The 12242-nt window shown below is 37.6% G+C and overlaps 1 protein-coding gene across 2 annotated transcripts in view; it reads left to right on the top strand.

The window, feature by feature from the left end:
- Window positions 1–10747, top strand: part of PIK3R5 (phosphoinositide-3-kinase regulatory subunit 5) — a 106090-nt gene extending 95343 nt beyond the window's left edge. For both annotated transcript variants that reach the window (XM_001366740.4, XM_056814289.1), the window contains 5 exons: window positions 5118–5194; window positions 6984–7077; window positions 7282–7364; window positions 7606–7718; window positions 7914–10747. In XM_001366740.4, coding sequence (XP_001366777.2) covers window positions 5118–5194; window positions 6984–7077; window positions 7282–7364; window positions 7606–7718; window positions 7914–8061 — 515 coding nt within the window. In that variant the 3' untranslated portion in view covers window positions 8062–10747. The remainder of the gene's footprint in view (window positions 1–5117; window positions 5195–6983; window positions 7078–7281; window positions 7365–7605; window positions 7719–7913) is intronic.
- Window positions 10748–12242: the final 1495 nt, after the last annotated feature.

The raw sequence follows: 12242 nt of genomic DNA, 5'->3' as shown, positions 1-12242 counted from the left end.
AATGACCATGGAAATTGACAATGACAATGATGAAATTTCTCAGTGTAGCAGTGGACTCTGAGGAATAGAGTAGCTCATTCCAGATGCTCCCCAAAAGCAACAAAGAAACATAGAACAAGCAAAAACAAAATTTTAAATGGCAAAAATTAGATGTTAAACCTCTACAAACCAAAACACCAGAGTTCCATGAAGATGGTTGCAAGAATTTTTATTCTCAGAAAAATGTAAAGTAAAAAAAGTATCTGAATATCATATTCCAAGAATTCATTGAAGAATAATACCTGGAATTATAGAGTATAAAATACAAATCAGTTGGAACAAAAGGCATTATATCTAAAGGGGAAAGAGTATGGAACACAGAACCATAACAATCCTTGTCCTCAAGGTACTTACATTCTTCTGGAGGACTGAAGAAAAAGGGTGAGGAAAGATGAATTGTGATAGGGAGAATCAGGGGGGAGATCTTATTTCATGTAGTTGAAACCAGTTACAGTAGTAGATGCAGAATAAAGTGAGCCAAAAGGTCTAGTTTCTGTGCTTAATAGAGGCAGAAACTTAATAAAGGAAGGCATTGGGAGGAACCTGATACTCTTCACCCTCCAATCAAAGAGGAGACAGGTTGAAGTTTTAATCAAGACATGAATAAGCAGCTTGTGTTGACATTAAGGGTGATAACCTTAATCTGACAGGGTTATTTGGGTGTAAAACTTGGCTCAGGAGCAGAGGCAGCGTGGAGAGGAATTTGGGAGGGAAGAGGAGGGAGATTTCTTAATTATAATTTTATCTGAGATACATAGAAAAAGAGAAGCAAAAAATTAAAATATACATATCTGTAAAAATAGAATCCTAGGTTTGTTTTTTAATGTGTATGTGGGGGGGGACTGAAAAGTCAAGCTTGGCTTGGAGATTTTGATTCTGAGTTACTGGAAGGGTGGTGATATTCATGATATTTGGGGAGAGGTGAAGGTATATAGTTCTACAGATAGTTTGCTTATTTTCTTTGAAAACTATCAACCACCATAGAAGAGTACTCAAAAATTAGTGCTATCAAACTCAAATAGAAATAGGAGCCACATATTGACTTAGTTTTAAAATTACATATTATCTTTGCTTTGTTGTATCTTTATTTTGTTAAATCTTTCACAATTAAATTTCAATCAGGTTCCAGTTGTACTTGGGAGCATCACAGACCACATGCTATCTATGAGCCACATATTTGACACCTCTTCTCTAAATGGCCTACAAGTACACACACAAAATAATATCAGCTCATAGAAGACTTCCACAATCTCAAATCCAATAAACAATCCACACAGAAAAGACTGAGAGTTAACCTCATATCCAGAAAATTAACAAAAATGGGGAAATATGCAAAGAGTGAATTTTGATGGGACTATAAAAATATAGGCACATTAATACTCTATTGGTAGAACTGTGAATTGATCCCATCATTATAGAAGGCACTTTGGAATTGTGCAAGGAAAATTTGACCTGGAGATGCTATTGATGAGTTTGTACCTCAGGGAAGTAAGAAACAGAAAGAAAAGTAGTCCCATATATTCCAACATTTGAAGAAAAGAATTGGAAGTTATCTACCCATCAGATGGGAAATGGCAAAGCAAATATTGCTATAGGAAAACAATGGGATATTATTTCTCTGTAAGAAATTATGGATGTGAAGAATTCAAAAACATAGAAGGAATGGTCTGACCTGTTGAAGAGTGAAGTAGTCAATTATTTATTAAGTACCTAGTATATGTCAAACACTGTCCTAGGTACTAGTAATAAAAAAAGAAAGCTGAAATGACTCCTACCTTCAAGGAGCATGCATTCTTTTGGAGTAAAGCGGTATGTACACCAAAAAAGGAAAAAAACAAAATATATACAAAGTAAATGAAGCAATTTTGGAGGAGAGGTTAAATAGTATCTGGAGAGATTCAGAAAGATCTTGGGTGGCACGTGAGCTGAATTTTGAAGGAAACTAGCAATTCTAAGAACCAGAGGTAAGGAGGAAATGCATTTCAGCCATGGGGACAGCCTGGGGAAAGCATGAAGACAAAAAATGCAATGCTATATATGGAAGAGCAAGAAAAACTATTTTTGCTGGACTGTAACATGTATGAAAGAAGTGATACATGTAATAAACCTGGAAATTAAGATTGGAGCTTGGTTGTAAAGGGTTTTACCAAGCCCGAACAGTTTATATTTAATCATAGAGACAATTGGAAAATGATGGAGCTTATTGATCAAAGGAGTGATGATTTATTATACATTCCTGCTCTACTCTTCAATTTCTTCATTTGTAAATTGGGATAATAAAACCTCAATAAACTCAAAGCTTAGTTGTGAGGTTCAACTGAAATAGGACTTCACATATTACATGACCAAAATGTTCCAGGACCCTTTGCAGAAGCTGAAAATCCCACATAATAGTGAACTCCATCTTTAATAAGTATTTCTTATTTGAACATACCTAGGAACTTATGAGTTTTTTCTTAGGCTTATCAGAGCTACCAGCATCACTACTCTTGTACTGTGGGACCATTATTAATAACTAAATAGCATTAATGAAACAAAGAGAAACACTGTTCTGATATGGATATGATGTTACCAGGATAAAGATCAATACAAAAGCTAATATTTGGTACAAAACAATGTAACTACTCACATTAATGCTTCTCAGAGCAAGAATGAGTATGAACTGTGAGACTTTATACTACTTGAGAAAATGGAATGGATTTAGTATATAATTTAAATTTTTTATTTTACATATTTTCTGCTTTAAATTTTTTCCATTCCAAAATGTAGATACCTGAATTCACATATTGAGTTTGTGTAAAATGAGGTCCTGCTGAATATATAAACATTTTGCAAAATTTAAAAGGTCATATAAAGGTTAATTTTTATCCTGAATTGATTTTTAAAAGGTAAAAAATCATATTATTAAAAAGTTAGTGGAGAATGGAAAATTTTGCAACTAGATAATATAGAGAAAACATTTAAGAATACTACTTCAAGGGCAGCTAGGTGGCTCAGGGATAGAGTTTCAGGCCTGGAGGCAGAAGGACCTCGGTTCAAATATGACCTCAGACATTTCCTAGCTGTGTGACCCTGGGCAAGTCACTTAACACATTTATTTAACTCTTGCCCTTCTGTCTTAAAGTTGTTACTGGGAAAGAGAGTAAGGATTTAAAACAAATTAACATGGGGCAGGGGCAGCTAGGTAGCTCAATGGACTGAGAGCCAGGCCTAGAAATGGGAGGTCCTAGGTTCAAATCTGGCCTCAGACACTTCCCAGCTGTGTGACCCTGGGCAAGTCACTTGACCCCCATTGCCTAGCCCTTACCACTCTTCTGCCTTGGAACCAATACATAGTAGTGATTCTAAGGTGGAAGGTAAGGGTGAAAAAACCAACAAAAATAATTTGGGGCAGCTAAGTGACTCAGTGGATAGAGAGCCAGACCTGGAGAAATAGCAGTAAGAGCACCTAGCTGCCTCAGGAGGTAAAGAATTTTTTAAACAAAATTCTATTTCAATTACATTTAAAAAGCAATAAAATAAATGCAGCTAGAATAGGAAGAAAATGTATAGATTAGAGGGGGAAATCTTTGCAAAAAAATGTTTTAAAGGTATCCTATCCCAAATGTACAAGGAACTGGAACATATTTATAATCTTGCATCTTTCTTCAATGGATAAGAGATATAAATAAATAATGCAAGCTATTTTCAGTCTTCTAAGAAATTCAAGCTATTATCTCAAAATGATAGAAATACAAATTAAAACAATCTGAGATATCACATCATATATAACATTGTCAGAGATGGAAAAATTTTAAATACTGAAAAATTAGAAACTGTATCCAATGATTGCAGAATGAATTTGTGGTATATGAATGTAATGGAAGGTTGATGTACCGTAAAGAATGATGTATATGAAGAATTCAAAGAAATATGAGGAGTGTGCACAGTGAAATAAAATCATTAGAATACTATATATAATTACTACCACTATGTAAAGAAAGATAATTTAAACAGCAACAAAACTCAGTTCAAAAATCTTAGTGGATCAAAAATTTGTACTAACTTTTAAAAGATACATCTCTCCTTTATTTTTTTTTTTGACAAGTGAAAAATTATCGGAGAGTAAATGTGCAGGTTCTATCACTTAAAACTATTCTTTTATTTTGAGAGTTTGTACATCGTAAGAGACTCAACTGTTTTTTTTTTTTGGCTTGGTGTATGAATGGTGTTTTGAAATGAAATTGATCAATTAAAAATTTTTAACGAATAAAACATTATCAGGTCAAAGAGGGCACCCACCCTCCCAGGTACAGTAAAGGTAAAAAAAAATGTAGTCCCAGGGATGAGGTCATATTTTAACTTGTATTAAATTCTTTCTGACCTCCAGCCTAATTTCATTTGGACATCAAGTGAATTTCTTCCTTCCTTCCTTCCTTCCTTCCTTCCTTCCTTCCTTCCTTCCTTCCTTCCTTCCTTCCTTCCTTCCTTCCTTCCTTCCTTCCTTCCTTCCTTCCTTCCTTCCTTCCTTCTTACTTTAGTAAGTGGCAAGGGCTAGGCAATGGGGGTTAAGTGATGTGCCCAGGATCACACAACTAGGAAATGTCTGAGGCCATATTTGAACCTAGGACCTCCTGTCTCTAGGCCTAGCTTTCAATTCACTGAGCCACCCAGCTGTCCCCTAGTGATTTTCTTAGGTTTCTATGTCTTTGAACCTATTATCATTAGCTAAATTAATGGACAGGGATTGGTGAGACTTTGAAACCAGATGAGTGAGTGATGGAAGCTCTGAGGAAGACTTCTCTAGTGAATGTCCCAAACTGGTCTAATTTTGGAAGACTTGTGATTCAACAAATCAAGAACAATCTCTTAAAGCAAAGAAAGTTTCTAGTGGGCATGGGGTTGGTATAAGGAGAGGAAAGGGTTTAGATTTAAGAAGAAGTGGTTATTGACACCTGGAGTTGAGGGGCATAGGAAAGGAGAAGGATAGGTGAGCAGAATCATGAAGCATCTGTGTATGCAACTTAGAATACTGTATGGACTGTGGAGAGGAGGAAAAGAGATGCCTGGGTTGAAAAGTTTGGATCTTTATCATGCAGGTCCAGGCAGTAAACGGCTGGGTATTGATGGAGACCGAGAAGCCATCCCACTTACACTACAAATTATCTACAGCAAGGTAAGGAATGACCATGAAATCTTGTCCTCCATCTAAATATTGGCCCATTGGCAACATCTAGTACCCGAACTGGAAACTACTCTTTCTGACTCTTCTTTGACCAGAGATTTTATCCTGGACCTTAGTTTTTCTAGATTTTGGTTTCTGAATCTAGAAACGTTCTCATTCCATCTCTTCTTATACAACTGTGGCATATACTTTCATCCTTTGTTACTTGCCCTAGTTTCTATTTTCTCTCTATTGTTTTAAATTTTTAAGCTGTGTGGTGAGTTCCTTTGAACCAAAATTCACTTTTTTTAAGACAATTCCAGTTTTTCATTCTCACTGAAATTATTTACCTTCGTGTGTTAAGAATTTTATTTCTTAGATTCTTTTAGCACTCCTGGGCTAACTTCCCTAGTTCACAGGATCCTGTGTATTCTCCAAACCCACTGAAATTTGCTGTCCTGAAATCTAGGGTGCATTTCAAACTATTTCTGGCTTTCCTCTTCTTTTCTATCATAAACTCCTAAGTGGGAAAGGTCATTTCACTACAATATCAGCATCATTTCCACCCTAACAGCTAGTTCTTTCTTGTTAGTTCATATTAGATCTGAAATAAAATTTCCCTTTGTTGATTTCTCCCTATTTTGAAAGATGAAGTTATCACCAAGATAAGTCACATAGTTATTAGCTACTCTGCTCATAGCAGAAAGAGAGCTGTAAGATGTATAGAAAAATGAAATTCCCCCTCCCCCATCATTACTATGTCGTACTCCTGAGCTAAAGGCATGTGATATATTTCCTGAATTCTTCATATTTATTTTTTTTGTCCAGGTGTCTTGTTACAAATAATTTCTGTTTCTCTTTCCATTGATTTACACATCAGTTTGCTGCTCTGTAAAATGTGGGAATTGGACTAGATGACCTCTGAGGTTCCTTCCACCTCTGAATGTTATACTTCTATAACTTAAGATCCTACCACTTTTGTTGTTAGAGGCCTCTAGATAAATTTGGGAGAAGAGGCAAGATGGTATTTTCTATAGTACAGATCCTTTTCCTTCCATACTAGAGCAGATAATTTGCCACCCTCCACCTTGTAAATGTGACCTGTAAAATGTGATCCCCTACATATTGACCTAAGATTTACCACTTTTGGTCAAATCTGATGATATCTTAAAGACAGCAACTAGATCTAGACCAGGCTAGTTCATGAGAGGAAAGATTTTTCATCATACAGGGTTTCACTGGGAATCTATCTGATCAAGGTGTAATAGATGGTATTTTGAGGGGTATATCTTTGATTGATACTAGATGACGAATGGATCAAGTTTGTCTACCCTCCTCCCTCTTCCTCCCTCTTCAGAAGCCTTTCAGCTTCTCCCTCCCCCCTTTCTTCGGTCTCCCTCAAATCACTCTTTTCTCTTCTTTCTCAAGTAAGGGTTTATTTGGGGAAGACAGGGCAAGGGTAGAGGATAAGGTAAGAGGAATGGGATAGCCACATTCTCTACAGGGAGCCTTGGTTAAGAGGATATTGAGGAAAATGGCAATTCTGTCACAGGCACGAACTAGAGTCAGTCAGAGAGATATGAGGACAACTGTCTTTCTTCTTCTTCTTTCACTTCAGCCAGCCAGCAAAAGCCTTCAGCCTCAGTCACCACTATCAGCCAGAAGGCAAAAGCCTTTTAGCCTGATCCAACCACTGGCTTGGCTCCAACTGCTTTTCCTGGTAACATTCCAAAATGGAATTTTCATTTGACTGAAGGACCTTCTTGAGACTAATCTGGGTTATTTTTATCTGGTTTTACAGGGGGCTATTAGTGGACGGAGCCGCTGGAACAATTTGGAGAAAGTGTGCACCTCTGTCAATCTTAATAAAGCCTGCCGGAAGTTGGAGGAGCTAGGTAAGTGAAACTGTATTGAGTTAGGAGAAGAAAGGGTAAAAGTCATGTATTGGTCAGGATCAATGACAACTAGGAGAAACTCCTCCTCAGTGCTGGGGGTTAGCCCTAACCCTCTTCTTCTTTTAGGGCCTACAGTGTATTGACTAGGGTCAGAGGGTAGCTCCAGAGCCTGAACTCATGACTTGAGAATTCTGTCTTGTTTAGATTCTAACATTGAAGCACTGACCCTGACCCTGACTGAAGTGGTGAAGAGACAGAACTCTAAGTCCAAGAAGAGTTATAACCAGGTACCAGTACCCTTTGTCTTCTTGACTTCCACTCCACTCTTACTTGCATTATACTCGCATAAAGAGGTGGCCAGCAAAGATTTGGAGGATATCAGGGAACAAAGTGGGAGAATGAGAGGATCCTGAAGTAAGAGAAGATGGGAGGCCCACAAGTCAAGAATCTCTGACTGGGCTTTGGCAATTCTATCCCCTTTTCCCTGGCTTGATTATTTTGGGTCATTGATCCAAAGCTTCTCCACAGATCAGCACATCACAGATTAAAGTGGACAAGATACAGATTATTGGTTCCAACAACTGCTCCTTTGCTGTTTGTCTCGATCAGGATGAACGAAAAATCCTTCAGAGTGTGGTCAGGTAATAAAAGAAGGGAGGAAAAACAGGCCCTATACAGCTCTGATCAATGTGTATTAGGGGGTGGAATGGGTCACATCTCTCCCACATCTGTCTTTTCTCCTGAACTGACCCATCTCTCAGAACTAGATTGGAAGAAGGGTGGGCCAGGAGGATGTTACTGTCAGATCCTTCCCTGACCTAATGCCTCTCCAACAGGTGTGAAGTTTCTCCATGCTACAAATCTGAGAACAACAGCCTTTGTCCACAGCCTCAGAGACTTTCCTTCTTGCCACCTCAAAACTCACCTGACCTCTGCTCCTTTTTGTGTTTGCCCATCATGACCTTCAGTGGAGCTCTGCCCTAACACAGCAATCTCTGGATCTCCATCTGGATCTGATACATCACAGACATATGGACCCTACCTCCCAAACCCAAGCCCTCCTGATCCAGAGTACCAGAGCTGGCTATTGAGGTTCTCCCTACATAGGATGAAATTCACTATCAATTAGCCCGTTTCCAGGACCCTGATGATGTTTTTGATTTTTCCCTCAGCAGGAAAAGGACAGAAACCTTTAGCCCCATAGGAAGAGGTTGACTTCTGCTCATATTAGTATACTTTATATGGAAGGGGGAAGAGAAGGGCATAAAGGGGGTAAGGAAAACATAGATTAAGTCCATCTTCCCTTCTGACTATGTAGATGAAGTGGCTTTAGGCAAGGCAATTACCCTCTCTCTGAGCCTTAGTTATTTCATCTATAAAAAGGAGAACACCTTACCCATCCCTAAAGCTAGGCACCTGGAATTTATAATCTTACTTTAAGATCTATGATTCATCTAAGAGTCCAGCTGTTCTTCAGTTATGTGCCTTGGCTGTTTTGTGGCCTTGGTTCTCTCTTCTTTCATTCCAGACTGTGGGTTGCGAGGTTGGGAAGAGAATGGAGAACAAATAGGGGATGATTATTTTCCAGAAGACCATTCAGACCCCATTCCACTGCCTTTTTAGCCCTTTATTCTCTGTAGAGATGCATGTCAATGTTCTATGATACCCCCTAGCATTATGTTAAGGGTTGGAGGCAATGTAAGATATATGAGAAGTTTACATTTTAGTTGGAAAGACAAGATAATACATATGGCACACTTTATGTGCAACAGTAGATTAATAATATGGTTAAACATATCTAGGAATATAGTAAAGAATTAATGGTACCTCTGTTTAACTATAAACAACCCACTCTAGAGGGGAGTTTGGTCTAAGGCAGCTCCATCTTGGCCTGATCCAAGAGGATTTATTAAAAAGCAACAAAAAAAAAGATTTTGTTATACTAAAACCTCACCTGTATCAAGTTCTATGGTTCCAAGACTTTGTATTTAGGTTCAATTGTACCATACCACCCTTTATGTACAAAGAATGTACCTAATGTACAACATTATATATGCTCCTTTCCCTAGTCCTCTTGGTAGAGAGTAGACTCCAAACTATGATGTGTAGCCAGGAAAAGAGAAATATTTAAAGGAATATAATGTGAAAGAAAGACAGAAGGACTGGACTTATTATGTTTGACTACAGAAGACAAGACTAGGAATAATGAATGGGTAGAAGTTGTTGAGAAACCAATTTTAACATGATATGAGAAAACATTTCCTAACATAACTCCATATGCAAGAGTTACTTAATAATATTTATTGCATTTCATTGTACATGTAGTAGAAACATGACATAGTGGATAGAGTCTGAGAGGCCTACATTCAAGTCCTACCTTTGATATATCCTGATAATGGAACCCTTAGTAAATCACTAACTTCTTAGTGCCCTGAGGCAATCCTCTAAAATTCTTAAGTTGCAGGACAGTTGTCAATATTCTGTGGTTGAGGGAATTTCCACTGGAGGAGTTCCGTATTCTAAAGAGGTCGCAGGTCCAATTAAAAAAAAAAAAGCTATCCAGAAATAAAGTGTACATCCTGAGGGACTTAATACATGTATGCAGACAATATAACCATTTATTTGTCAGAGATGATGTTGAAGAAATTCCTTCCTTGATAAGGGTTTTGTTTGAAGACATCTAACTTCCCTTTTACCTCTGAGGTTCTATAACCAATGAAATTTAAAATGAAAAGTCCATACCTTAATTGAAGATGTACATTTTGAAATGTAAATCTTGAAATCTAGATTTTAAGTTGGGATAGCAAGGCAAGAGTAGGGAGGATAACCAAGAACCAGATTTTATCTCTAACTCGAGTAATTTTTATGACTATTTAATTCAATTACTCTTTATTAAAGTGCCAAAAACTGTTCTGATGCTGGAAATAGAAATGTAGTATGAATATAGCACCTAATATCTTCAGTCTACACCCTTCTCTCTCTGGGCTGTCCCATTCACCCAGTTTACAATCTTTCTGGACAGGTCTGGCACTCCTAGAGAAATAATTACTGTTGTAACTCATTTTCTCAGGGATCTAGAGGTTACCTTGGTTGGAAGAATACAGTTCTACTGTACACAAAAGCTGCTGAACCCCTACCATTGTGCTTCCCATTTAACAAAGCAGCTGGTTTTTACTCCTTTAACTCAACCAGAAATTTTTATTAAACACAAAGTGAAGCAAGAATTATATAACATTCTACTGAGGAACACACTCTCTTATGGATGCATGTGGTATCCATTTCATGGATGCTACTGTGATGAGCACAAACTTAAGAGAACCACAGCAAATAGGTACAGGTGTAGGGAATGGTCTGGAGCAACTCACAACTCTGGAGTTTAGACTTGTCTCTCTTGGGAACAACAACAGTTCACTGATGGGTGGGGCCATTTGTCTTCACTGCTTCCCTTGAGCTAATCTTTTTCTGGGTTTCCAAGGTAGTGTTATGTTCTTTCTACAAAAGCAAATACCTTGAGCAGGGGTCCTCAGAGCTTCTTCATGTCTTCTTCTTTGACTGGACTTTGAGGAGTTTCCATCTGTCAGGGTCAGTAAAGGAAAAAGCAAAAGCAAAAACTTTCTTCCTCCATTTAGTTCTTCCACTCAGTAAATAAATGAATCAATGAATTATTGAATGAATGAACGAATGAAGCATTTATTAAACACTATATGCAAAGCACTGTGCTAAGCATCAGTAATACAAATAGAAAATTTAAGATAGCCTCTGCTCTCCCAGAGCTTGCATTCTAATGGAATCTAAGATGGCAGTACGAGCTCTAATCTCTCTTCCTAGACCTAACCAGAAGTCTTTGTCTGAGTTCTGCTGGTCCAGAGGAAGCAGGTTCTCTTCATTAAAATCACTTCTATCACATGAGGATAAATCAAAATCTGCATTTTTGTAATCAATACTATCAGTAGGCAATATACAATTATCCCAATGTCACCAAAGTAGTTGAAACTAAATAGGTGATCATCAGACTGATACAAGGTTTCTCACTTATTACCTTCAAAGTCCTTGTAGCAATCATATGCAAATTAGATGCTGGATATAGGACATTCAGATCATCTTTATCTTAAATAAGTGCCTTTTCAAAGAGTTTGTTTCACAGCTATTTTCATCTGAAAGAGATGTGTATCTTTATATGAAAATTTAAAATGTACTGTACTGAAGTTACTTATGTTTGATATGGGATGGGGCAAAGGATATCATTTTAGAGGTCACTTTTAGAAAATAAATTAATAGGGGTAATAACTAGTAGACAATGAAATTCAATGAAAGAAAGGTCATTTATTGTGTGTGTTGGGGTGGAGTCTGGGAAAGTTTTATGGAAAAAGCTGTACCTCAGTTACATCTTAAAGAGAAGGATGTCAGCAAGGGAAGGGATGAAGTAGTCTATTTTAGGCAAAACAGACTGGCCTGTGGGGAAGAGAGCAGTATATTTGGCTAGCTACTGAGTGAACAAGGTGATACCATGAAAAAAACAGTCTCTGTGCTTTGCTTCAGTCTTCTATCCCTTTTTACCTTGGTGTTTTGATAGAGTCCCAAGGGTAAAGGGTAGAAGAATGGTACTGCCTGATGTCCTCACAAGGCTGTGTTCAAAGTATGGGGAAGATGCTATTGGGGCAGTTGCTTTTGAGATCAATATTAGTTAAATTACATCAAATACACTTCCAGAGGAATATGAAGAATAAAACAAAACAAAAGAAATCTAATATGCCATGTACTCCTTCTGCCCCAACCCCATAAGCATGATATCATCCTAGCTTCACACAGGGGAACCAGGGTTCAGAGAGGAAAGTCTTAGACTAAGAACATCTGGGACAGATGAAAACATCCACCTAGTTCCTGCCTTTATTGACTGTCCAGAATTAAAAGAATTAAAGCCAGGCAGAGATAAGGAAGGAGCAGGTTTCCTTAGAAATGCAGCCATTTCTCAGAACATAGCCATCAAGAATCCTGAAGCTGGAAAATGCAAAACAATATCAAGGAACAACCTTGTAATTTTGTTTGGATAGACAACAGAGCATATAAGTATTGTGAAAGAGAGAAATAATGAAGTGAATACAAGAACTAGTTTTGCAAGGTTATCTCATGAAAAAAAAATGAGATAGAACTCTGGCTGCCAACAG

This window comes from Monodelphis domestica, chromosome 2, assembly GCF_027887165.1.
Source record: "Monodelphis domestica isolate mMonDom1 chromosome 2, mMonDom1.pri, whole genome shotgun sequence".
Lineage (NCBI taxonomy): Eukaryota > Metazoa > Chordata > Mammalia > Didelphimorphia > Didelphidae > Monodelphis > Monodelphis domestica.
Note: the sequence above shows the minus strand (reverse complement) of the source record. Positions and strands in the feature narration are given on the sequence as shown.